Source organism: Ictidomys tridecemlineatus, chromosome 12 (genome assembly GCF_052094955.1).
Source record: "Ictidomys tridecemlineatus isolate mIctTri1 chromosome 12, mIctTri1.hap1, whole genome shotgun sequence".
Lineage (NCBI taxonomy): Eukaryota > Metazoa > Chordata > Mammalia > Rodentia > Sciuridae > Ictidomys > Ictidomys tridecemlineatus.
The window spans coordinates 85739689-85766579 of NC_135488.1; the positions used below are offsets into that span (position 1 = coordinate 85739689).

Sequence of the window (26891 nt, forward strand, 5' to 3'; positions counted from 1 at the left end):
CAGTTCCAAAGGGCCTTGACTGAGGCAGTAGTGTCCCCCTGAGACCTAAAGTCCCTGGATGAAGAGTGAGAAACATAAAGACCCAGACTTGTTCCAGGTCTTCATCCCAACTGGCCTCCCTCTCAGCTCTATGTATCTCCTAGCACTGACCTTCCCAGCTGGCCTTCCAGAAGAGGAGTATCATGTCCCTACCCATTTCTCCAGATACTATGGCTCCTGGTTACAGAAAGGCAGGTAGGGCAGAGCCCATGTTCACAGGGTCTGAGAACTGTTTGGAGATTCAGCTGCTGGACTGCACTGACATTCCCAGGAAAGTTTAGTTCACCAGCTGAGTGGCATCCCAGGTGACATTCCAGGTTTTCTCCATTGTGGGGTTGCAGTCCAGGGGAAGTTGCCCAGGCCTTCCATGTTATCCATGCCTATCTCCAGCCACAGCACTGCTCCCCTGATCAGCAGGGAGGGGCACAGCCCATATGAAGTCCTGGTGAGCTGCCAGGCTCTGTGACACTGTCCCACAGCCAATTTGACCTACCCTTCCTATGACCTTTATCCTTTGTGGTTTATCCATTTGCATGATTTCATTTCCAACTCTTCCAATTTCCTCTCCCACCATGAACTCTATCCTCAGGCAATACAGGCTCATTCCAATAGAACACAATCCCTTTCCCAAAACCTTTGGGAATTCACACAATTTTGGATACTTCAGAACAGTACACTGAGTGGGGAATGTAGCTCAGTGGTGGAGTCCTTACCTCGTATGCACAAGGCCATAGGTTTCATCCTCAGCACTAGCAGGTGGGGGGACAGGGAGGAGGAGGAGAAGTAGTAGGAAGAGGAGAAAGAGAAGCAGAAGGAGAAGGAGGAGTAGAAACATAAAGAAAAAGAAAAGGTACATATAATGGTATATTAGTGTATCTATTATATATTACCTAATATCACCCTGGTGGGTCTGGAACAGTACCTAATCAGATGCATTAATATATCTGCAGTGAAACATCTAATATCCATGCCAAGTGGATAAATAGACTTTAAATAGCTTCATACAGTTTAGGTCAGGTTTTGCTGCCAACTCATTTTGGCAGCGCACATACTCAACAAACAAACAAAAACCAAAGCCTTTGAATTTTGGATGTGTAGAAGAGATTGAGGGTCAGTATGTATGCTGCATGAGAAAGGACCAGGCCAAAAAAAAAAAAAAAAAAACAGTATTTGAGAATTGAGAGCCTGCTGTGGCTCCTTTTGCCTTCCCCCACCTCCCCTCTCAGGCCACCTGGCACTGGAAGCCAGTCTTACTTGGGCACTGTTTTGGACTCTAACTAGTTTAGAGCCACCTAACTAGCTGTGTACTTAAGGACAGAGATTTAAGAGTCTTAAGAGATTTGGAATCTCAGTTTCCTTTATTTAGAAGTGGGAGAAGGGGCATTACCTCTGCCATTGTATGAGCTTACTCAATACATTAGCCAAAGGGGGCTGTACCGTCCAGAGTGGGGCAATGACTTCATCTTGAGACCAGGGAAGACCCCAGGAAAACAGCAGCCCCTCTCAGTACCCAAAGTTCTTTGCACCTGAGTGTCTCTGGACATCCTCTCTCCAGCCCCTGAATTGTCCTTCCCTTCTCCCCCAAAACTAATACTTGTGGGACAGATCTGCTTCAGGACTGAGGGTGTAGCTCAGTGGTAAAGAAATAACCCAGCATGCTGAGGTCCTGGATCTCATCTCCATCACCCAAGGGTAAGTAAAAAAAGGGGGAGGGGGTGGGGGTGTCTGCTTCAAATTCCTCTTTATTCCCACTTCGATGTGGCCATTTAAATTATAATTTGTGTGTTGCATTTCTCTGCTTCCCCTAAACTATAATGGCAGGGTCAGGATCTGGGTTGCCATTCGCTGTCCCCTATGTGTACCGTAGCAACTGGCTCATGACAGGTGCTCAACAAAGCGGTGTGGCTTTTCAGCAGACTGTGGAAGAGAGCCGCATGATTCATCCAGGCGAGCCCCAGAGGTGTCGGCAGAAGAGAAAGATAGTAGTGCAGGAGAGAAGAAGCCCTTCGCTGGACCTTTAGACAGTCATGGAATCAATCCGTAAAGCAAGAGGAAAGAGGTGGAAAGGGGAACCCAGATCACACAGGCCAGGGCAGAGTGTCCTGTAACGGCAAAACTGGAATTTGGTATAAGACGGGACACGGTCCATCACAGACTTCTTTAAGCGTAGAAGGAGCCTGTCCCGGGTAAAGAAATGCCTCGAAAAGCCTGGCCCACGTGGACCCCGCAGTGAGACCAGGGCCGCAGACAACCAGTGCGCACCGCCCGGGCCCCACCGCGCAGAGCTGGGATGCTGCGAGCCATCGCCGCGAGGTGGCAGCAAAAACCCGCCGATGTCTCTAGAGCGCGCTCTGCTTTCCGCCCAGGACCTGGTTTTGCTTGTCGCCTGGGTGCGCACAGCTAGAGCAAAGGGGCATCTGGCCGCAGAAGGACGCAGAGCGCCCTGGAGGGCTTTCGGGGCTTCTAGAGACGGAAGAGTAGCTTCCCCGGGTCTCCAGCTCATAAAGTTCAACTGGTATCTGGACACTTCTCGAGGGAATCTTGGAACCTCCCTTCCTCCCACCACCAAGAAGCGGGTTCTTTCTTCTGCCTCCGCACTCTCTCCTAACCCTCAGCATTCCTCCTCGGAGATGCCTTTAGTCAGTTCTGTCGCCTTAGGTCAGGTCCTCTTCACTTGCCTGCGGGTTGGAATAGCTTTCATAGGGCACTTCTCCCCTGGACTCTGGCAGAACCAGGACAGAGGGCCTGCCTCCATCCTTCCCCACGCACCTCCTTGCGCTCCCACTCACTGCTCAGACTAGGACCCCTGAGAGCCTCAGGAAGCTGAAGTTGCCCTGTCCTGCTCCCTCATACCTGTCACACCCCTACACACTCAGTAGGTATTTGTAGCCAAGGCCACGCAGCTAGGCATCCACTGGTGTGACGTGTCCAGGTCACATGTACCCTCCAGGCTCTTAGGAGAGGTGCAATGGAATCATCGCTGGACTACAGACTGAGAAACCAGTTTGATTCCAACTCACTCCACATCTCTGACTCTAAATCATCGTTTACCCAATTACCAGATGCATAGCTGTCCCAAGCAGACAGCTCCTTTCTGAAAGACAGCGAGGACAATCTCCAGCAGAGTGAAGAAGTGGTGGTCTGGGTCCCCTGCTCCACCTTGGACTATGGGGCTACCTTCATATGGATCCTCCTCCCATTGGGCTAGCATGCTGGTTTCCTGCCCACCTAGGCACCCCCTCAGAGCCTGTTAGGGCAGAGTGGAACTAAGGCAGATGGGTGGGCATGGGCGATCTAGACATACAGGACTCCCATTCTAGGTAAGGGATGGCTTCCAGAACAAGGTGCAAAGAATTTGATTGTTGGGAGTCCACTGACAAACTTCTCACCATGCTTCTGGAGGAACTGGGGTGAGGAGGACAGGATTTAGGGCCCAGTCACAGATTCATAAAAAGGGGGACAAACACTGAGGTTGGGACGTTAAGGAGCCCATAGATCTCCAACTGGTCATCAAATCCTCCTTGGAAATACCTTTCACCAATAATGTGGCCCTAGCTCAAGCCTTAGCTTCTTGCCTGCCAATAGGAAAGTATCCTAAGGGCCCTCCTGTCTTCAGTCTCTCTCCCTCCCTCCAACTGAAGTCCTTGAGTTCTAGATGTGGCCCCTGAATGCTTTTACAAAACTTTATTGTCTTCCCAGAGCCCATAGGATCAAGGCCACACAATTTGTGTGACTTTGCAACTCACCCTTCCTCAGACTGAATTTCCACCTTGTCAACACTCATGGGCGCCATCCACATCACACCAGCCCCTGCACCAGCCCCACTGCCCTGCTCCTGCTCCTGCTGTGCTCCAGCCCTACCTTCCTGGAATCCCTTCCACTCAATCCAGTCCACCTCTCTGTCAATGCCATCTCTTCCCAAATTTGTAATTAATCACAAATTTGCCACTCCTGGAGATATTCCACGTGTGCCTAACAAGGGGTCTGTTTTCAACTGATGACCTCAATTATCCCTTGCACAAGACTGTGAGCAACTGGAGGGCAGGCCTAAATCATGCTTGTTCTCTCCTCTCCCATCTTAGAGAACCTATGTGATATTTTGGGACCAAGACACATCATACCCCCAGTGCACATGGGTCTCTCAACAGGCTTCCAGGCACATCTGTATGTAGATGTGTCACCTGATCGAGGTAAACATTTTTCTTGCACCTCAAAGGACTCTGCAAAATAGCCTCACTGCACACTCAACAAAGTTCACACATCTCCATACACTTCACATTCAGAGTCCCAGTCCACTGAGAAGCCCTGGCGGCTCCTAGAGGCCCATTCATTCTGGGAGGGGAGCAAGCTAAAATCCCTGTTCATCCCCTGGGCTTTGTTGGAAGTCTTGTGCCTAGCCTCTGGCAGACACTGCTCTCCCACCTGGCCCCAGTAGGAGGCTTGTAGGAAACATGGTGGGACACACTGCAAGGTCTTAGAGCAGGTTGCGTGATAAGTGGCCGCCCAGACTCGCAAATCCTGGGGGTGCCACTCCCTGCCCTACCCCACTCCCTGCTCTCACTTACACCTCACCCTGAGTGCCCCCGCGAAAGATCTCAGAAAAAGTAGGTAGCAGAATAGGCGTAGGAGGGATGACGGTAGAGGCTTGCTGTGTGACAGTGACCAAGTCGTGGTCCTCTCTGAAATTAACTTTCCCCATTCCCTGTAAATCTGACTCTTCAGGTCAGATATATGGGGGGAAGGCAGTGGTGGCTGTAGCTTGGGTTCCAAACGCCCGCACATGCACGTGTGTCTGTCGGTCCTCAGTTCTTCCTCGAAGTTGGGCCTGGCGGGAGAGCGCCCGTTCATGGCGGACGCACGAGGTGCGGGCAGGCAGGAGGCAGCGGCGTGCATCCAGGGCTGCAGAGCCAAAGGCGTCCACGCCGCTAATTAGCAGCGCGCTCAGTCATTAGGGGCCTTGCTAAGAATTTCTGTTGAATAATAGTCGCAAATTAATTATGATGGTAAATACTCATCTCAAAATCCAACAAACTAAAGCCAGTGCCGGCCTGGAAGCGTTCCAGGCCGCCCCCAGCCACAGGCCGGGGCCGTCGCCCGGAGCGGCCCAGCACTGCGGGGACCCGGCGCCGGGAAAGGCGGCGCGGCGCAGGGACCGCAGTGTTAGCAGGAAGAGGCCGGGAGAGGGCGGGCTGAGGTCACAGCGCCTCCCAGCGGCCCGAATGAAGAAAGACCGAGTCCGAGCCTGGGAAGGGGGGACAAAGGCCCAACCCGAGAGGACGCCTCCCAGGCGGGGAGGTGGGGAGCGCACCCAGGGGAGAGGGCACCCACGGAGTCGCGCTGCGTCCTCACGGACCCCGGCCCCAGACGACTGCTTCCTACACCCCTCGCCGTGCTCACCCTCACCTTGCCTGAGACCTATGTAGGTTCCTGCACCACACACACCTCCAGGAATCTGATTACCCCTCAGGGCACTACCCGCTGGTCCCAAACCCTATCTTTTCCTTCAGACACGGAACTCTTTATAGAATGTGCTGGCGATAAAGAAAAGCACCGGCAAGTCATAGGCACGTGTATGATCTCCTCCACAGGTGCTAGCTTGGCCTGCGCCCCTCCAGCCACTCAGGCATTTCCATTCACGGCACAGAGGGTCTGCGCCCTGAGCCTGGCAGAGCTCCTGTAGGTGCAGCCAGAGGAAACACATACATGTGCATATGCCTTGCCGGTGTTTTCCCTGCTTGCCAGCACATTCTGTAAAGTCCTCAGTGTCGGAAAGGTTAGACTCTTTTTAGGTTCAGCCCTACATTTTTTCCCAAAAAGCAAAAAGTGGGAAGTTTTTGCTAAAACGAACATGTTTTTCTGTCCTGAGCAGTTGAGGAGAAGGGAGCAGTGTGCAGGTGTCCACTGTAGCAGGCATAAGGAGTATGTGTGCATGTGCACAGGAGTGGCTGGGTGTGTCAGGAGCTTGGCTCCATAAAAGGAAGTGTGTGTGTGATAGTGTGGGATGGGAGGGAAGAAGTTGATGTGGTGTGGGAAGGTGGATGCTATCTTGGGGGGACTCTTCTGGGCAGAGGAAGCTGCCTGGACACCCTGGGTCTCTAAGGAGAATGGGCACTTCCAGGTCCCAGACTGCCACTCACATGTGCAGTACTTGGTTCATTTTCCAGATCAAGCTGGCCCCAAGTCAGCATTCTCCCCTAAGTGCTTTCATAAGACTGATTTGTCCCCACACTACAATGGTACCTTTCCCCAACCAAATCTGGCCTCCCTAGCCTGCCCTGGGAAGCAGATGCTCCTTATTTTCTCTTCAGTCCTTCCTGCTCCTGTCCTCCCCGCCACCAACTTTGCTTCGATTACCTTTCTTTCCTCTCTTCTTCATCTTGCTCTTCCCTCTATTCTCTGATGGCTCTTCCCCTTTATTCTGCCTTCCCTTTTTGCTCTGCAAAACAGCATACCCTGGGCATTTGGGGGTGGATTATAAAATGGAAGTTTACCTGCTCATTCCCAAGAGTGAGCATGTTTCTCTGAAAGTGCTTATCTAGTTTTCTGTCTTCTTTGGAGGTGTGTGTGTGTGTGTGTGTGTGTGTGTGTGTGTGTGTGCACGCGCGCGCGCACACACACACACACGCACGCACAGTCTGGGAATAGATGAGGTTGAGCAAATGTTGACCTCCTGTGCTGAGTGCAGAGTTAGGCTATGTGGTTTGGGGTTGAATGCCTCTGGGTAGTATTTCTACTATGTCTTTAGATTGGGTACCAGGTTCACTTGTGTTTGAGGTCTTCTGAGTATCCTCTGTGTGTTTGTCTTGGTGAAGGTATAGTAGTGGCTGTGTCTTCTGAGTTTATTGCTCTTCTGTTCCCTTTCTCATGTGCAAACTTTTAGTGAGCCTCACCCCTCTGTGTATGACAGGCTGTGCACTTCAGATCTGTGGGTGCTAGTGTTGTTTTACACAGATGTAGGTTTCTATTGCAGTGTGCATTTGGATAGCTCTGTAGCAGGGCATGATTGTGAGATTGGACAGGTTTGTGTGTGCATCCATGCCTCTTTGGAGTGTATACACCCTGGAGAAGAGACCTGGAAAGAAGAAAGAGAATGAAGGACTCTTGTGTTTGTGTCTGAGGACTAATGTAAAATATGCAAAGGGTAAAGCAGAAAGACAGTCCTTGTGCTGTGTAGGAAAGGAGATCTATGAGTGTTAGGAAATTGCTCCAGGGGCAGGTGAATGTAAGGAAAAGACTGCGTTTGTGCTGAAATGGCTTGGGGGTGAGGTGTGAGTGTGTGCGTGTGTGTGGCGTTGCCTCTGTGTCCCCAGGCTGTGCCTGCCCCCTCCCTCCAAGCCCCGCCCGCCCAGCGGAGCTCAATCAGCCACTGCATGAATACACTCGAATGGAAAGTTGTGCTCAGCTGACCGGAGAAATTGGAGCCGGGCTAGTACTGCTCCCCTCCTCCCTGGCTCCCTCCCACCATCCCCCTCCCTCCCTGGGGCCAGACGGCCACCCCAGCCAGCACACTGGGGCCTGGAGGCTCAGCTCAGCTGGGACCGGAAAAGGCTTCGACAGTGGAAGCTGAGGGGGTCTGAAAGTGAGGATCTGTGGCCCAGGGTCCTAGTACGCCAGGAGTCTCCGCTTTAGTGCTTCGGGGTGGAAGAGACAAGGGGAGGGCCCATGAAAACCTTGAGGTGGCTGCCGGTGTTCCAGGTGACAGCCACACAAAGGCCTAGGCAGGATGAAAGGGCCCCGGAGGCAGAAGACTGGGAAGAGTGATTGGGACGTTCACGCGTCCAAGGTGCCACAGGACTGAAGCTAGGCTGCAAGCTGCCACGATCCTGGTGATGTGCTGTTTCCAGAATGTGCCAGGGTGTTCCATTCTCCCTCCTCTCAGCCCGCCTCCACAGCCCACACTAGGGTTCACCACCATCCTAGGTGTGCCTAGGCCTGAGTCTGGTCTACTCAGTGCCTCGCCAGTGCTAGGCGCCTGTCCAAAGTCTGGCCACCCCTGCTTAGTGCCACCGCCTCTAACACCAATCCCACCCCGACCTGCCAGGCTCAAGGGCCTCTAGCCACACTATCGATCGGCATCCCAGCCCTGCGCCATGGCAGCTTCCGGGTCATTTCATTTTAATCAGTTGCCCCGTCTCTCTGGGGATAATCAACTGTGTTGGCACTGGGCAGTCGATTCCGCAGGATTTGAGAAGGGCAAAAAGAGGAGCCTGGTGGAGGCTCTGGGCTGGGGCTAGGGTCGGGAAGGGCAAGGTAGGGGGAGAGGGGAGCAGACAGGGAGTAGATTGGCCCATCTTTCCTCAGGAAGCTTCTAGAGGTCAAGTCTTTGATACAGATTTTTTTGTTTTGTTTTGTTTTGTTTTTGTTTTCAGTTTCACACCCCAAGAGCCCTTTGGATTTCAGATGCAAATCCTGGACTGCCATTGTTTTTCTCTGAGGGAGCCCGGGAAGAAAACATCCCTAAGTCTCCAAGTGGTTTGATATTCTTAAAACTCTTGCACCCTAAAGTAAGTGGCCCAGGTACACAGAGGCCTAAACACACTGCAGAAGGTTGGAAGGTTGGAAATATTGTGGGGTGGGGCACCGGGCGGAAGTGCACAGTGCTCAGTGCACAGTGTTAAGTCCGAAACTTGGATACCAGGAGAGGAGCCAGTTCGAAGTCTGCTATGCGGCCCAGAAAGAGGGGACTGATGGTTAACGCTTTAGGCCACCTTATCTGGCCTGATCCAGGCCCATGAGGCCCATGCCAGCCCTCACACACACCAATGCACACACTCCACTGGCCCAGATACAATCTGCAACGTTCCTAAGAGGTAGTGGGGTGAGGTGGCTGCGCACAAGGCGGAGTGGCTTCTTCCAAGCAGTACTTCAGCCAGGTCTTGCCCTGGAGTTCTGCCTCCGCAGCCTCTGAGGCTTGGACTGCTTTGGCCATGGCTTTGGACAACCCGAAAAGAAAATGGGCAGGCAGCTGGCAAAAAGAGAGATCTGGCCAGAAAAGGGTCTCTTTCTCCTCACTCCTATGTTTAAAGAGGCAGAGGCCAAATCCACAGTAATATTTGCAGTCTATCAATGTAAAGGATAAACTAAGAAAACCCACCCCCCTTTCCCTCCAGACAATGAATACCCATTGTGACACCCCATTTCTTAAAGGGAAAGAAAGACCTGTTAGGGATGGGCAGCTTGGTGGTCTTATCTGCAGATTGACTAAGAACAAGGAAACTCACACATGTCTGCAAGAAAACCAAGACCCACAAGGACACTGCACAGAAAGCCCTTGAACATGCAGCATCCTCTAGGTGTATTGGGGTCACCCTAATACTCCTTGCAGAAGTAGGCATATATAAACCGCTCAAACCATAAACAAGTATTGTATATTCCATGCAATTTACATGAAAACTAGACACATACCAATGCTCTCTCTATACGTGCACTTTTACCAAACATCATACACACCTTCTTTTGTATACAAACCTTGATTATGTGTTGAAAGCCCCACATTCAGAATTGCACACTTATATACTACTCTCGACAAGCACTCCTGTTCTTCCTGCAGGGGACTTGTAGGTAAGGTCAGAAAGTGCAGAGAGTAGAATATTGGTATTTGTGCAGACCTGGGTAGAGATATAGGGAATGAGAGAAGCAATACATGATAGCAAGCCAGACAGATAGGCAAGAGGCTGGTGACATCCAACAGCGACCAGGCCTTCCAAGCTGAAGGTTGCTATGGAATCTGATAACCTGCTTTCTTCAGTGGAGAAGGAGTGGGCACTGATGTCCCAAGTCAGCTTTTTCTGTCAGGTTATGTTGACAGAAAGAAGCATACATAACTCCTAAGTTTGTCCCCTGGCCCAACAAAAATGCACCTGCCCCTGGTATCACCAGGCTGGGGCCTTCAAATCTACCCTCCCTCAATGCCCTACCCCTTTCCATCATTTCTGGTTAGTTGGCTGCTCAGACCCTCCATACTGAGGCAGCCACTTCTCTGGGGTTCCAGGCCCAAGTTTGGGGTCAAGAATGTGACTACCTATTTAAAAAGAAAAATAAGTAACAGAACCCCTTGTCCATGAGCTAAGGATCAAGGCAGGTAGAATCCAGGGGATTCCTTTCCCAAACTCCTATTATCTGGGTCAATATTTCCTGAAACATAGGTGCAGGGGGAACATTTTCTTAGGCAATGAACACAAGAAGATTCTGACGCTGTGAGCCAGGCCACAGAAGTTGGAGGCTCTGGATGTCCACTGGATCCCCTGGTTCTAAGAAGGGACCCCCACAGGAACCCTGATTGCCATTGACGAGCAGGCCTCTTGCTACCCATCGTACCTTCAGACAAGGCAGCCACTCTGCCCAGCCTGGTCCACATAAACTCCCTTGGCACTGCCCAGGATGAAGACAAAAGGAAATGGGAAGTCAAAATTAGTTTGGAAACTGCAGGCCAAATTCCAAGCACGTCTCACTCTAATTCTCCTTGGTTTGGAAATTGGACTTTCAAAGTGAAGACAACTTTTCTGAAATTACCTCTTCAGCTCCTCCTTGGGCCCAGTCTGCCCTGCCCTGCAGCGGCAGAGCCACAGTCAGCCACACTATCCCTGGGATCTGTGGGGCCCCTGCACCAGGCAGGGAGGCCTGGGACCAGCAGGAACAAGAGTCCGTGGTTTCCCCCACTCCCTGGCTTTTGTTTTAAAGTGTAAACCAATTCTGAAATGTCTTAGGGGCTGGAGGAACTGATCCCAAAAGATGGGAAGAGATTTCAGGAAGAAAGATCAAGAGCCATAAGGCAAGTCACACGGTCACACACACACACACACACACACACACACACACACACACACACACACAGTGTTCAGGGGCCAATCCTGATTCTAGGTCCTAAACTCGGGAAAATTCCCAGCTCCCTAGCTCCCATATATTTCTCACCGGGACCGCAGTACCAACCCACCCAATACCACCCCCACCCCCACCACAAAAAAAAAGTTTTGGTTTTTTTTTTTTTGTTTTTTGTTTTTAAAAAGGAAGACCAAACCTGTCACCTCCAAGATCGCTGAGGATGCATGCTTAGGTTTGGCAACCTTAGGCGTTTTTCCTTTTAAAAAGCAAAGCGACAACAACCAAAAGATGCCCAAAGCACCCCAAGGGCCTCGGCATGTTAAAATTCCCAGATAGAAACGCTCCTGGGCGGACCTGAGCCTGGCATCTCGCGGAAGAAACTGGCTGTGGTAGCCTCCTCCACCCCGTGTCCTCTCAGCCTTTTCGCTCAAGGTTCCTTTGAGCCCCTTGTCGGAAGGCCCCGATCCAGCCTTTCCACCCAACTCCCAGCCAAGCTCAGACCAAGCTTCGAAATCCTGCCCCAGCTCTGGTGGTCCACCGAACTCGAGGAGAGCCAAGGCTGGGCCGCTGCACCCTGGAGCTGCGGGCCAGGGGCGGATAAAAACACCAGTCTCTGGGAGTGATAAGAAAATGGAGAATACTGTATTTGCTTATAGAAAGTTTTTACATATAGATAAACACGCAGTTAAGATAACAGTAAAAGCGCCCTACGGGGAGTGAGAGATACCTCCAAAGCAGCTAAGAAATACTTGAAATAGCTTTTGCATAAGAATACTACGGTCTCACTCTCCGCTTTCGCTAGCGCCGGGGTCCCTCTTCCTAACCCAGGCCACCACGCCACGCCTGGAGTACCAAGTCGACGCCAGGAACACTGAGTGGGAGGGGGACACCCCCAAAAGGAAAGAGACAGGTGAGCGGGGTGGGAGGAAGAAAGGAGGGAGAAAGAGAGAAAGAAAGGGAGAGGAGAAAAAGCAATATCATATACAGGCAATTTCTACACATATATTACAAACTGGGAAAATGACCGATCATTAAGATATACATAATTCATATAAAATTTTGAAATAAAAATAAAAATCTGTTACAGTCATAACTATTCTTTTTCCACATTTATAACCAGTACCCACACAGGCAGTGACAGAGTAGAGAGAAAAAAGGTGCTTACGAAAATGATTGTCTGCTGAACAAAAAACAGAAGATTGCATCTTGTTTGACCAATACTTGGACTTAAAAACAGAGAGAAGAAAGAGAAAGAAAGAGAGCAAGAGAGGAAAAAGAGAGAGAGAGCAACAAAAGGCGAGAAACATTTGCTATTTCTCTCTCCAGGAGTTCTTTTTTTTTTTTTCTTTTTCTTTCTTTCTTTTTTTAAACAAATTCGGAGCAGAGATGGTAGATTTTTTTTTTCCTTTTTTTGTCTGTTTTGCTTTTGTCGTCTTGTCGTCGTGGTGGTGGTGGTGGTTTTTGTATAGTCGACTCTTTAAATCATTTTAAACTAGAGAGAATATTTTCCCAGATACAAATAAATCGTCATGCAGGTGGGGTGCCGGGTCCGTGGGAACCAAAAGGAGAAGCCGTGCTTGTCCTAGAAAGTATACAATTGTCACCTCTTTTATGTTTTCTGCCCGCAACATCAGCGTTTGTGACTGTCTGTTGGCGTCGAGGTCCTTTGGGTTGGCCGTGGTGGTAGATGGTGGTTTGGGATTGTTGATGGTTTGCGGTTAATTTGCTATTTTTCTTGATTTTTATATATTTTTGGCTGGGGCGGGAGTGTGTGTGGACTTATGTGTGTGTATGGTTGTGTATCCTGATTTCGGTTTGTTCTGGGGATGGAGGAGGAAGAGGAGGAAGAGGAGGAGGGCTAGGAGGAGGAGGGGAAAGAGGAGGGGAAGGAGGGGGTGGGAGGAGGAGGGCAGCCTTGGCTATCATACATCACATTCCGAGTCGCTGGAGGTTACCGAGAGGATGGAGGTGCCGGTGTCCGCGCGCTCCGTCAGGCTGGACACACTGGTGGTGGGGCTGGCCGCCGTGGACGGCGACTCTGCCGAGCCGTGCGTGGGGCAGCCGGGTTCGGCCAGCGAGCGCATGCCGCTGGGTCCGATGGCCTGGTGCTGGAGCCTGCGGGAGAGAGAAAGCCGTGCTCGCGCTAACACAACGGCCCGCCAGCCGGTTGCCCGGCGCTGCAGGGAGCCGGGCCTGCAGCCGCCCGCGCTCCCGGGCCTTCCCCCATCCAGTGACCCTAGCCGCCTCCCCCGACTGCGCTCTCTGCGCTCATCCCTTCAACGCACCCAGCTACTCCTTGGGCGCTGAAGAGACTCCCCAGCCCGAGTCTTGGCTCTTGGCTCCCTTCCCCAGGGAAGCTTCCCAAAGCTTCCCAGATAGGGACCGGACTCAGGAGAGGTAGAACCAGAGGCCGGCCGCCTGGGGTGGCCTGGGCACGCAGCAAAGGACGACGATCCCTGAAGGAGCAGAAGTCAGGAGGAACAGAGAGCTTCTTCCTCCCCAGCCCCAGGGCCTCTTCAGACTGAACCAGCTGCCTGGAGAGCGTGGGGTCCTCAGAGTGCCTCCTGCTCCGGCTCCCCCAAACACACACACCCAGAGCCGCGGGTTTCTCACCCGCCGCCTCTCCCGGGTTAGGACCCGCCGGCTTTGCTTTCTGGATCCCTGCACAGAGCGCAGGATCCGGGGAAGACAAAAATGGGGAAGCTGGGAGCTAAAAGTGGGGAAAAAGGAGGGAGAGAGAGAAAGGAGGAAGAAGAAGGCAGGAGAGAAGCACAGAGCAGGATCTGGCTGCCTCTTTCCCGAGCTAGGAACCGGCTGCCTGAACCTAGAGTCTCTGTGTTCTCCCCATAAGGAGGCCTTGCCTGGCCCTGGGCGCTTCCCCCATCGGGCGAAAAGTGGGCTGCGTAGGCAGGGCTGAGAGGACCTTGGGCTCAGGCATGGGCTAGCTGAATCACAACACACTCCAGGAACTCACTCTCAGCCTGCAGTCACCAGCAGCTGCCAGTAGCTGATGGTCCTGCTCCTTGTATTATAGTAGGCCCTGCGACTTTCAGGCTAAGTAGGGAGGCAAGCTCGACATCAGGGCTTTCACCCACTTCCTCCTTTCTGTCTCCCTTCTTTCCCATCTCCACACCCCCCTTCCTCTAGTTCTTTTTCTCCTTTACTTCCTCCTAAACTGGCTCCGCTGACCATCAAACCCAGTATATAACTTTGTGACTTAGTGACCAACTTGCCAGCAGCTTGGCTGTTCCTGTCGGCTTCCCAAGTTAAAAGACCAAAGGGATGCTCCTGGGCTGGGGAATGAAAGCAAGGATATGCACGCGCACGCGCGAGCGCGAACACACTCACTAGGCCTCTGCAGTCCCCCAGCCCGACTCTCCTGCTCCGGACCCGCAAACTGTAGTGTTGCCAGAAGACGGCCCTCAGCACGGTGGCCTTTCCCCTTTGTGGCAGGGACCTAGGTTCATTCTCCTTTCCCTGACATTCGTGGATTTCTCTTGGATTTTTTGCAATGCATGGAATTAAGGACCAGATAACATGGAGTGTTTTCCTTCTTTCTCTGTCTCGGCCCAGAGGAGCGCCTAGCTGGGGTCGGGCGGAGGAGATGGGCCGGTGCAAAGCTCCGCTAATGGTCCCAGGGGCAGGGACCAGGGCTGTGGGCACTCGGGGTCGCACGCACTCGCTCTCCGCGCTGACCAAAGCCCTTCTCCGGCAAAGCAGTCAATAAACCCACAGCCCGCCCCTCTTCCGCGCGCCCGGGGCAAGCGGAAACTTTCTCCAACTGGCCAGAGAGACGCGGCTTCTCCGGAGCTCGGCGGCCTCCCCTACCATGCCCCCCTTGCCGGCATTTCAACCCCTGACTCCTTCCCTGGCTCCGGAGGCTATAGCCAGGCCGCGGACCCCGCCACTGACCTGTTCTTGGCCGCTGCGGCGCGGTCGCGCTGCCGCCGGTTCTTAAACCAGTTGCCTACTTGTGTGGGAGTGAGGCCGGTGGCCTGCGCCAGTTCGCGTTTCTTGCTGGGGTTGGGGTAGGGGTCCTGCAGGTACCACTCCCGCAGCAGGCTCCGAGTCCGCTCCTTGAAGCAATGCGTCTTCTGCTCGCCGTCCCAGATGGTGCGCGGCAGCGGGAACTTCTTGCGCACGCGGTACTTGTCCACCGGGCCGAGTGGGCGGCCGCGCAGCTTCTCGGCCTCCTGGTAGTGAGCCTCGAGCCACATGGCCTGCAGCTTGCCGTGAGACTCCTTGGTGAACTTGTGGTTCTCCAGGATGTGGTACAGGTCGCGGAAGTTGCCCGTGTGGAAGGCGACCACGGCGCGCGCGCGCAGGATCGACTCGTGTTTGTTGATGGCCTCGCACGCCCCGGGGGCCACAGGCAGCGACCAGAGGAAGCGGCCCAGCCGCTCAATGTCGCCCGTCTCCTCCAGCGTCTCGCAGACGCTGGCCACCTGCTCCGGCGAGAAGTTGAGGGTGGGCAGCTGGAACATGGACAACTCTTCCGGGGGGGCCCTGGAGCCGCCGCCGCCGCCGCTGCCGCCTGCTCCGCCAGCACCGCCGCCTCCCGCACGGTTCCCGCCGCCGCCGCCGCCGCCTCCCTCGCCGCCGCCGCCTCCCGCACCGTTCCCGCCGCCGCTACTCGCCAGAAGTAGGGAGCAGTGGTGAGAATCCGCGAAGTTTGGCAACAAGAAGTGGGAGGAATAGAGGTCTAGGGGGGAGCGGAATACCATGGACTGACCTGAGAGGAGAGGAGAAAATTCAGGGAGAGGAAGAGAGAGGGGAGGAAGAGGAGGAGAGGGGCGATGAGGACCAGGAGGAGGGAGAGGAGAGGGGGGAGGAGGTGAGGGAAAGGAGGGGGGAGCAGAAGGAGGAGGAGGGGGAGGAGGAAGGACGTAAGGGACACCCACACCCCACACACATCCACACACACACACACCCGCGCAGCCACATAGAGAGGGAGGAAGGAGAGCGGCCCGGTGCGCGCGCGCAGAGAGAGAACCCGAGACAGAGAGAGGGAGAGGGAGAGAGAGGAGAGCGAGAGCCAACCACTGCCGAGTCAAGATTCAGCGATTCCACAGCAATCGCCCTAATGACAACAGCCTCATAATATCTCCCCTAAATCCACAGTGAGTGCAGCATTGAAACATTTTGTTTCGCTTTTCTATTGGTCTGCTGCGTGTCGTTGTGGCGTTGCCACGGCAACCACTGCCAATCACTGTCAGCCCTGCCAATCAATACCGAGAACGTAAGGACGGTTTTACCACTTAGCCAGAGGAGGGGGGAGGGGAGAGGAGGGAATGAGGGAGACCAGGGAGAAAGATTTTTTTTTTTTAAATCTTTGCAACTCTTAATCTCGCCACTTCCCCTCCTCCCCCCTCCCCTTCCTTTTTTCTCTGGCTGTCTCTGAGCCTCCTCTTGCCTCTTCCCCAAAGAAGTTGATTCAGAAATTCGAAAAGCTATGGACCTTGAGTAGTTGAAAGAGATGACCAATTACAGGGGAGATTTTGTTGGAAAGCAGGAGTTTCCCCATGCCTCAGGAACACCAGGCGGCTTGCCTGCAAAGAGAGGCCCAGGGCCAGCAGAGCCGGCCGGCAAGGTTTGCACATGGTGTGCACGTCGGGCTGCCTCTTTCTGCCTATGTGAGCACTAATAGTGGAAAGGAAGAAAGGAGAGATGAGATCATGGGGCCAACCACACGCCGATCCTGGCTAAGCAGTCACCAGATCCCAGATTGGAATAGAGGGCATGTAGCACCTGGGAGCCTGAGCACAGGACCCAGGGTGCTGAAGACGGTTCTGGCCTCCCTGATTGTGCCCTTTGGTTATATCCATCCTAACTCCTTCAGCTTCAGCCGGACTTTACTCTGCTTCCAGACAAGAAGCCTTGATTTCTCCAATTGCCTTGAATTTTAAAATAGTGGAAATAACAGTACACTTCTTTCCATCTTAAAAAACAATCTGACTTTTTATTTTCCTCTAGACTTCATCTGACTCTTGGAGTCGTGGAGGAGCTGAAGCCTGGGAGCCCTCTGGACCCTAGGGAGTACAGAACCATCTCTCTGCCACCACATATTAGACTGCTCTGGGCCTGCCCATAAGCCCCAGAAGGCCACTGAGACTTTGGAGGCCACCCTGAAAAAGCAGACAAGGCCTGGAAATTGTTTATTTGTCCATGAATTAATAATGATAATAATAAAACTAAATCTCTATGGGGAAAGTAATATTGCAAGCCTAAAACAGACCCTAAAATGTCCATAGGATGTAGAGGGCCCTCCCTCCCTGAGGCCATCACAGCCCCCAGGCCAGGCGAGGGTGTTAATTCCTAGGTATGTTGCTTTTAAGAAGATGTAATCAGCATCTTGAGTCGGCCTCCCTTTGTGAGGTTTCTGTAACTATGGAAGATTTGTCGGGGTCACAGACGTCTTTCCCCCGTGCACTGTGTATATTTAGACAGGACTCGGTTTGGTGTTAAAAAGTGTATATGTTGAATGGATTCACACACAGTAGCCAACAATGCCCACATTGTCGGCCCGTGTACAACGCGTATTGAAACGCAGCGCCCAGACTTCAACTAATCTGCCCTCAATAAAGCTGAAATAATTATCCTAAGCTGTCTTTCCAGAAGAAAAATCATTGAGGAATTCAAAACTTTTTTTTTTTTAAACAGATCTTTTCTGCATTCCGATGCAGATCTGGGGGCGCGGCACCGGGTTTACACCACTTTGGAGATTTCAATGAGGGAGGAGAGAAAAAGAGATCGAGAAAATTTAAATGGGAAACCTAACGTCACTGGGGCCACAATTGCCCCAGGCCCTAAACCCCAAGCTCAGGCCCTGCTTGGGCCGTGACTCCTGCATCACCAGGCCTAGGAGAGCCCAGAAGTGAGAGTCTCATTGAAGGTTCTAGGACACCAAGGAGGTTCTGGGTTGGGCAAAGGGCCCTTACCGGTTCAGTCAGTCAAAGGCAGCTGGGGGTAGCCAGTCCTAAGCCTCCCTACAGGGACAGTGAAATACTCCTCCAAAGAGGAAGACCCGACAAGCCCCACTTCGGGGGTCTTTTCCTCTCTTTCTGTCTTCCGCCTAGCTGTGAGTGCTTTTCTGCTCAGCTTCGAAGCTCTGGGCGGTCGTTCACTGTGGGCCCAGAAAGAGCCCAAAGGTTGGGACACAAAAACAGACACTTCATCTTTTCTTCCCGATCCCTTTCTCTTGTTGGGGAAGGATTATAGACTGAAAGGTGGGAGGGGGAAGGGGCAGGAGGAGGAAGCGGGGGAGGAAGGAATGAAAAAAGGGAGGGGAGTGGGTATTGTGCCGCGTGTGGGGGGAGAATTCCTACGGGTGGGTTTCCGAATATTGTGTTCAACTTTTTGAAAGCAGCTCGTGACCCCGAAACTACATCTCCTGGAGCCGGGGACCCAGGCGCCGGGCGGGCGGGTGAACCCGACCAGTCCCACCCCATCTCCGCAACCCCCCGCCTCCGGGTGGGAGCGACCTGGCCTCTCCCTGCTGCTGCGGTGCCAGCCCCCAGAGGAAAGCTGGGCAGGGGCCGCGGGCTCGGCCGAAACGCTGACATCGAAAAACCCTCGCCACTCAGGAAGAGTGGAGGAAAGCGGGGTCGAGATTCCACTCAGCGTCACCCCTGCCCCCCAGCCTCTGCCCGGGCATCTGCCAACCCGTTGCACCCTGCTTGTTCGGGTGGCTGTCGCAGCTCCGGAGCGCAAAGCCGGGAGGAGGGCGGCGGCAAGGCACGCATCTTTGTGCGCCAGGACCCAGCCGGGCGCCGCGGGGCGGGCAGCAGACCCCGACTGTCCGCGCCTTCCCACAGAGCCCAGCTCGGCGCGGCCCAGCGAGCCCTCCTCGCGGCCCTGCTGCCTCCAGCGCCTCTAGGCACTGGCCGGAAGCACCACGCCCGCCGCCTGAAGCCAGTAAGTTGAGAGTCCTGAGAGCTGGGCGGGGAGGCGGGGCGGTGGGTCCTTCGCGCGGATGGCGGGAGAGGCTTCGGGCGGGACTGGGAGCGCAGGCTCCGCAAGGTCTCGGTCTAGGGTGGTTGAATGTGTGTGTTTGGGTGTTACAGTGAAGCACCGGAACGTCCCCTCCCACATCCCTAGGAGTTGGGCACTGGGGAAATGGGAGCAGAGGGACTTCGGGTTTCAGGGCCCACGCCGCCTTTCTCGCAGGTCTGGGGACCTCATTGAGCAGCGCGAAGGCCGGCAAGTGAGCATGGGGAACTCCTGGAGGGGGTGAGGTGCGGAGAGTGACTGCACCCCTAGTCGCTCAGAGCGGCAAGGCCGGCTGGATAGGCGCGGACAGTCGTGGTCTCTAGGTCTCTCCCTTGCTCTCTCATCGTTCAAACTCCAAGATCTGAGACTTGGTGAATCTGGGACTGTCACTGATACAGGCCAAAGTCACCTGTGCTGAATTGTCGCCACCATCCCCTCCTCAATGGCGATCAGGGCGGCCAGCGGACGGACAGTGTTCAGTTGGTGCAAGGGGGAAAGGGGACGTTTGGACTGCAGCGAGTTCTCTCTTGGCCTCCTGGGCATTTATTTACAACTGTCAACTCCACCCCAACACTGGGAAAGTCCCAGCCCCACCAGAAAGCGTACCCTAGGGTTCCCCACTCTCTTGCTCCCCGTTACAGGGAAAGCCAAGGAGTTTGAAGGCCTCCAGGAGAGGAGGATCCGGCGGGCTGGGGTTACTGCACCCTATTCGGCCTTAGTTTGCTCTAAACAGCAGACCCAGGTGGCCAGGAGGAATTCCTGCTGGGGGCAACGCCCCTTCTGGCTCCCTGGACATCCAGAAGTGGGGGCTGGCAGTGTGGCCTGCGGTCTGGGCCTCACCTCAAGCTGCAAACTGAGGCTCTTGGCGAATACCGCCAGGGAGGGCGCAGGGGAGCGCAGCGCGCTGGCGGGGAGGCCCGCGAAGCCCTTCAAGGACCCCGATTACTTTCCTTTGAAAAACAACAACAACAACAACTGCTCCCTCCCCGCGCCCCCGCCACCCCCTCCTTAGCCTCCGGGGACCCGCGCTCCAAGCAATTGTCGCCCAGGACCATAAACACAGCTCAGTTGCCTCAACTTTCTCGGTGCATAAAAGTTCCTGGCGTGCGGGGAAATTTGAATATTTGATCAGCCCCTTTGAGTGACCCTCATTAGCCTGGCGCCCTGCTAAGGCCCCGGCATTGCAAGAAAGCTGCTGGGCCAGGCATTTGTACGCCTTGTTAGCGCCGCTTAATGAACCAGCCCCGACGGCTCAAAGGCGGCTTCAGAGGCCGGCAGCGCGCACCTCTCGGCACCCCGCTCTGCCTAATGAGCCCCACCACCCGCTAAAGACCCTTCCACCCCCCACATCCTCAAACAAGAGAAGTTTGGCTCTGTCTTGGGCTGCAGCACCTCCCACTGCCAGGCCTAGGAGGGTGGGCACAAACCCAGCCTCTCTGGTTGATCTAGTCCCAAGAGAAATGACTAGAAGACTTGGGGGATAGGAGCCATACCGGTTGTGCCTATGAAATGGGGGGGGGCAGATTTTGCAGCCTTAGGAATCTAGCCTAGGGAATGCACTGCCACCCTCTCCCAAGAGGGCCAACTACAAATCAATTAGTCACCCCAACTCCTTAAAGCTGCATCTGGACTAATGTTGGAATGGCAGAGGGCAGATGCCCAGGGGAGGGTCAGCTTTTCATCCTCCTCCCTCCCCAAGTTCCTTTCCCACCAAATCCTCTCCTGACAACTAGAACTAGGGTCGGTATTTGAGAAAGGGTGAGCAGACCCAATTCCCCCAATCTACCACTGCCCCCACCATCCACACAGACCCAACAGTCAAATGTTGTGACAGTTGGCAGCAGGGAAAACAGGGCACTACAGCCTATGCTAACTGCCCACATTCCCTCCTCCCCTCTCCCAAGTGCCTTCTCTGGTCTCTCTTTCATCATATTTTATTCCTGAAGAAAGTACCCTAGGTAGAGCCATCATTCTTGGAAGACTGGGCCTAATTCCGGCCTAGGGGAGAAGAAGAGGGAGAAAGCTCTGGAAGAAAGGGCAACGTGGGCAACCATTTATTTGCCCTCTTCCTTTTCTTGGGGCAAGTGATAAAGAAACTTTATTAGATATTGTTCCTCAGTCCTCAGTAAGAATAGATTCCCTCACACTCTCCTCTCTCCAACATGACCCTTTTCCTTGGACCACTGAAATTCAAGGTCACCTCTTACTCCCTCCCTGCCCAGTCCTTGGACCCTTGAAAGTTACTTTTAGAGGGATGAATACATAAGGTTTGGGAATCAGAGTCCTCACAGACTAAATTCCCGGTATCCTTGATCCCCCACCCCCAATGTGCCTAGATAACCTCCACACAGAAGGCATGCTCAAGTTTATAGCCTCAAGTCCCCATTCCAGGGTGCCCAACTCTAGGAAGGAGTGGCCCAGGGCCAGTCCTCACCCTCTGCCAAAAGGCCAGGTAGGCCTTGGGATAGCAGAGCCCTCAGTCCATCTGAGTTCCCCCTTTACCCTTTCCCTCCCTCACTCTCTCCAGCTACAAGGGCATGCCCTGCCCCATTCCCATTCCTCCATCTCCAAAATCAAGCCCAAACGAACAATCTTTAGGTAGCATCCCAGCTGGTCAAAGCCAGTGTTCCGGGCCACAATCAATCTAAAGGGCAAAAGTAGGGGCGGAGAAGCCGGGGAGGGGGATGGGGGGCGGTGGGAGCTGTTGGAGAGAAGGGGAACCTGAGGCGGAGGGTAGGACCCACCAGCTGCTCGGGGGAGGAGAAAGGAGGGGGTTGGGAGTCCGCGGGCAATGGTCAGGGCAGCAGGGACCTCGGAGTTGGGGGCTAGATCCAGAGGAGAGGGGCGGGGAGACGGGGGTCGGAGGAGCGCGCGGGGCGGAGGGGGGGTGCCGCTCTTTAAGAGCCACAAGGACTGGCAGGAGAGGCGCACGGCCCGGTGCTGGTAGCGCGCTGACCCCGAAGGGGATTTAGCGGGAAGGGAGCGGCCGGGCTCCGGGGGGCTTTGTCCGGGGGCGCCCAGAGAGGCCGAGGCACAAGAATAAGGAGTGGCTGCGGCATGAAAGGCCGCGAAGAGCGGCGGCGCTGCTGCTCTTGACTTCTGAGCAGGGTTTAGAAAGCCTGCCCCGGCTTAAGTCGAGCTGCCCGTGCTGAACCCTGAGCGCCTAGTCCGAGGGCCAGTCCTGGGATGAGGGAGTGCTGAAGTGGCGGGGCACCTGACAAAGTCGCTCTTGGCTCTACAGCCTCGCGATTCTAGCGCAGAGAGCTGCGACCCAAGCGCAGAGCTGCGACCTTAGCGCAAAGCTGCGAGTCTGACAGGCCGAAACTGGAATAGTCAGAAAGATTTTTTCTCCCAACTTGGGGTTTGCTTTGTGTTTCTACTTCGCATAACTCCGGAGCAAGCCAACCCAAATGCATTCTCAACAGGTGGCCAGGTAAGTCTGTTTAAAGAATTCCGGTTATATTATCAACCCCTCCCCGACTCTCTTCCTTTACCCCTCCCTCTTTCCCCTTAGGCGGGCCAGAGTTCTCGGGCCTCCTCCCGCTGACGAGGTGGGGATGTGGGGCGGTGGAGAACCTGCGTCCTCCCCCTGGAGGTCTTCGGGTTCAGGATTTCTGCCCAAGAAGGCTGGCAGGAGGCCCCCGAGAAGTTCCACCCGGCATCTCCGGGTCCTGATCACCACCCACAGCTCCTTGGGGTGGGCCCTGGCGCCCCAAGAGGGGGAAAGAGGGAGAGCGCGTCACAGCACCTCAAGAGCCAGCTAACAGGAAGGGAGACAGAGGACCCCTTGGCTGGAGACCTTTGTGTGAGGGTTTACTGTGAAAACTATTCATCTTCTTTTATGAGAGATGAGGGATCCGACCCTGGGGAGCCCGCGCCAGCCATACAAAGGCCCGCAGAAGAGCGTCTCGGCAGCCTGGGGTAGGAATGGGTTAGGGGAGAGGGAGGAGCGCAAAAGAGGGGGAGGGGACGCAAAGAAAGGCCAAGACGAAAAACCCTGGGTGTTCGAGTGAAAAGTCTGAAAATGTCCCCAGAGCGCGCCACAAACAGACGCGCGCGCTCGCGGGCGCACAGCCTATCTCTCCCCCTCCCATCTCTCTCTCTCTCTCCTCTCTCTCTCTCTCTCTCTCTCTCTCACTCTCCCCCCCCATCTCTCTCCCTCCCCCACCTCTCTTACACGCGCACTCACACCCATTCCACTCAGGTAGCCCACCACGCGGTTCATGACTGTGAGGGGTCGCACGACCAGGTGCCCAAGCGGAGCTTGGAGCACAGCCGCCCTTTCCCCTACCCACCCCCCGCCCCCCGCCGGCCAAGAGAGCTCCCTTCCGGCCACCCGCGACCCGACTGGGTTGGTTGGAAAGCCCCCCGGGTTGAGGCTCTAGGGGAGAATCTTACCTGCGGAGAGGTAAGGGAAGCCGGGAGCATGGAACAGCGGTGGATAAATATTCATTAGGAAGTGTAAGTCTCTCCTTTTAAACCGCGCGGTGCGCTCTTTCTCCTGTCTCTCCTTCCCTCCCTCCTTCTGTCCTCTAGTAATGCACTCTCCTCCTCTTGCTTCGTCCCACCCCCCCTTTCCTGCGAAATACCGGGTGGATCCCAGTCCAGCTATCCTGTTGGGAAGCCTGAACTGCGGGCGGCGCCTCCACAGCTAGCTGTTTGCTTTCGCTCTTGGGGCGTGCGTTCCCCCATCCTTTCCCCTCCCTTCTCTCGCCCAGCCCCTCACCTCCTCCTAAATTACTACATCATTAGCTTTATTTTCGGGGGTGGGGGGAGTGCAACGGAGCAGCCAGACGCACCTCTCCATAACAGGGTGAGAAGTCGGCGCTCTCCGAGGCAGTCCCAACTCCATCTCCACCCCATCCTCCCCCATCTCCACATTCTTGCTCAGTTCTGTTTCTTTTTCTTCCCTCTTTCCATCTCCACCTCCATCCTGTACCAACCCAACTCCCTCACCAACCCTCCCACCACGCCGCCGCCAATCCGGATCCCAGACTGAGTCGGCTGTGACACGTCTGGTCGGTAGGTCCAATGCATCGAGATTGGGATTTCACCCTGCAACGGAAATGAGGGTGGTTATCCAGGTCTCCCTTGTTTGGAAAACCTAGGTTTTCCATTCTGAACCTGAATGGGCACTGGGGCAGCTTGGGCCTTAGAATCATAACACCGAGATATACATTAAGAGCCTCAAGCTCCAAGCCTCAGGACTCCTGGGCCTTGGCCCTTTGACCAGACCAGGGAGATTGCCTGAAGGACGGGGAGAGGTGGCTTCACTTTGTGAGAATGCGCAAGAAAAACACACCGACTGCCCGTCCGACCCACATTCGTCCTTTAGTAATAAGCTATCTGAAGTTAGTCGCATGTCCGAATTTTTCTCAACCAAGAGAAAACATTTCTGGAGGATTTCAGGAATGCACAAGAAGCCAGAGGCACATGAACACGTGCCCACACACCCCCCTCAACCCGGACGCAGAGGCCCAGCACTCCTAAGAGCCTCTGAGAAAAGAAGGTGTGCAGGCCCACAAGGTGACTCCGGCTGAGAAATACGCATGATAACTTTGGGGGAACCATGGTCATTCGTTTGGATCTCCTTCCTTCCTGATCCAGGCTCCTGGGCCCTGTAGGGACCATGAAAAATGGCGTGGCCCCAAAGTGTTTGGCGGTGGTGGTGACACGCGCTCTAGCAACCTGCTGGGTACCGCGCGCCAAGGTGAGGTCTGGAGGAGGGGCCGAAGGGGCGGGCTCGGGCTAGGTCCCAGTTACAAATACTGTTGCTCCCAGGAAGCCTAGGAAGAGAGTTTTGTCACCCCACCTCGAACGCTCATATTGCTGGTTCCAAGGTTCCACGACTTGTATTACTGGGTCTTCACCCTTCCCAGAGACCTAGGGCGCACTTGGCCCGAGAGGTGGCCAGGATGAGGGCTGCATTCTTGAGTCCGAAGGAGATTTTTCACTCCACCCGACTTCCTGGCATTCAGCCCAATCCAGCCACAGTCCACCAGGAGAGGTCCCAGGGAATGGTCCCACCCTTCCTGAAGGGTTGAGGAGGTTCTTCGAGGGGTCAGGATAATCTGAGGGTCTCCTCCTTCTGAAAGGTTAATAGAACAGATGGAGGTATGAAAGAGACCTAGGAACCCTAGAGACAGGAAGCCTTATCAACATTGTATCCCACCCAAACTTTAGAGTTTGTACTTCATACTCTCTTTCGAATACAGACCCCATGGGTCATGCCAGCTGAGTTTCATGAGTCACCTGATTGCACAGAACTTTCATGCAGAATTTGAGAAATAAAGATTTGTCTATAGGCATAATTATTCGAATGCATGGGTGCACACCCATTTGCTCAGGTGCAGACAGAAGCGGCCATGTGGAGTGACCCCAGACACACAGAGGTAGATGTATAGGAAGCTGCACACAGAGAGTAGGTCCAACCAGGATACAGGCCTCAAGACTTCCTGCTAGAGGGACATGGGGTGGGGACTTTATTGAGTCACCTGGGTGAAAGTTTTCAGGTCAAGTCCTGGAGTCTAGAAAACCAATAGCTCAACCACCTCTAAGCCAGGCTTTTCACCTTCCTTCCTACTCTGTTGGAGACACCAGAAGAGGGCAATACAGGAAAGACTCATTTTGACAGGGCTTATTTATTTTATTTGTTTGCAATTATTTTTGGCTTAGGCAATTGCGTTCTGGAGAAGGACTTGAATGGAGCCCATGGACATCTTCACCTACTGATCAGAATTCCTAATTCCAAATGGGAAAGTTCAAGTCAAACTGCAGTTCCTGAAATGAGAGGGCCCTTGTTTTCCCCTTTCACTTCTCTTGAAGTTAGTCTTAAAAAGAATTGTTAGCTTAACTCCACCCCTTATCCCCACTTACATCCCAATCCTTGTATATCAAATGAATCTGTAAAAGTACACTCCAAAGTGAGCTGAATAGTTTTAAAAACTAATTTTCTTTGTGAGATATTGGGAAATTCTTACCCCTGCTCCCCAATCCCAGATAGAGTTCAATGTCCAGAATCAGCTGAGGGGCTGCCAAGAGGGGCTCTCAGTCTCTGGTAAGACCAGAATAACTGTACAGGCTTGTTTTCAATGTCAGCTCCATTTGCCTGTAGAATCTGAAGGAATAGTTCTGGACAGTGGCTTTTGCCTGGTTTTCTTCAAAAAGAGGTAGGAATGCTGGGAGCAATGGTACCCCCCCCCCCCTTCTTCCCAACTTTCTCTTTTGAGCTCATTTTCTAAGCCTCTCTCTGAAGGAAGAGGGTAAGTCTGAAAATATTTGCTCAGATAGAGGAAGTGGGGTGGGGGCGGATAGAAAGGAGTTTCTGGGCCAGCAAGTCGGATGACCATCCTTCAAGGGGCAAAGGAACGAACGTCTTTTGTGAAGAAGAAATGAACCACCAAAAAACACTCCCAGAGGACCTGTCACAGCAGATGTTGCCCTAGAAACAAGAAGATGTGGGTGTGTGTAGAGAAGAATTTTTTTTCCTCTTTTGGGGGCAAATATTGCATCCTTTTCTTTTTCAAGTTACACTTTATTCCTGGCCATTGTAGCAAGAGTTTTGTTCTCATGGATGTTTTAAATAATAAAAAGTGAAAATCACTTTAGAGTCATGTAATCTTAATTTTCCTTGGAAGGGCAGTTCTTCTTTGGCCATTTTTCTTCATCCAGGTTTGTTTTTCCCTCATTCCCAAATGAGAGTTCACCTGCTATCTCATTTTAGGAAGAGACCACATGACACTCAGAGAAATGAATAAGGGGCCATCACTCTCAGACCCAAAGTATAACTTTCACTCCCCATAGCTGAGCTCTGGAACACAAAGGAACGAACTCCTCTGCCTTCAGGTACTCTCCCTCTCTTTGGATAGTTTATCTAGAACTTTTCTCACAATTACAATATTTAAAAGTTGGAAATATTCTCTATTACTTCCCAGTCTTGCAAGATTGTTCAAACTCTGCTTGTCTGATGTAAAAACTGTTTGCAGGTACATTGTTGTGCCGGTTGCAACATGTATCACACAAACAGAAAAGCAACTCTGTTT

At 53.6% G+C, this 26891-nt stretch overlaps 1 protein-coding gene and 2 long non-coding RNA genes across 14 annotated transcripts; 2 read left to right on the forward strand and 1 right to left on the reverse strand.

Moving 5' to 3' along the window:
* Window positions 1–11480: 11480 nt before the first annotated feature.
* On the reverse strand, window positions 11481–23784 carry Six3 (SIX homeobox 3). 3 transcript variants are annotated; one of them, XM_021725892.3, is made up of 4 exons: window positions 23649–23784; window positions 14773–15592; window positions 13146–13316; window positions 11481–12975 (listed from the first exon to the last, which is right to left on the reverse strand). In XM_021725892.3, exons 1-4 carry the CDS (start codon window positions 23728–23730, stop codon window positions 12783–12785), a joined length of 1266 nt encoding a protein of 421 aa, XP_021581567.3. In that variant the 5' UTR covers window positions 23731–23784; the 3' UTR covers window positions 11481–12782. The 3 variants fall into 3 exon arrangements, with proteins under 3 accessions (XP_021581567.3, XP_077885397.1, XP_077885398.1); XM_078029271.1 differs by lacking the exon at window positions 23649–23784 and adding an exon at window positions 23248–23526; XM_078029272.1 differs by lacking the exon at window positions 13146–13316 and having other exon boundaries at window positions 23649–23775.
* Window positions 15710–17462, forward strand: LOC110598075 (uncharacterized). The gene is made up of 2 exons (XR_002483881.3): window positions 15710–15980; window positions 16834–17462. It is a non-coding gene; the product is annotated as an uncharacterized LOC110598075 (long non-coding RNA).
* Window positions 18171–26451, forward strand: LOC110598074 (uncharacterized). Of its 10 annotated transcripts, none has more exons than XR_013429001.1 (6): window positions 18171–18774; window positions 22091–22282; window positions 22698–22770; window positions 23054–24358; window positions 24457–24559; window positions 25525–26451. It is a non-coding gene; the product is annotated as an uncharacterized LOC110598074 (long non-coding RNA). The 10 variants fall into 10 exon arrangements; XR_002483866.3 differs by having other exon boundaries at window positions 23054–23871; window positions 24259–24559; XR_002483871.3 differs by having other exon boundaries at window positions 18176–18774; window positions 23054–23310; window positions 23844–24559.
* Window positions 26452–26891: the final 440 nt, after the last annotated feature.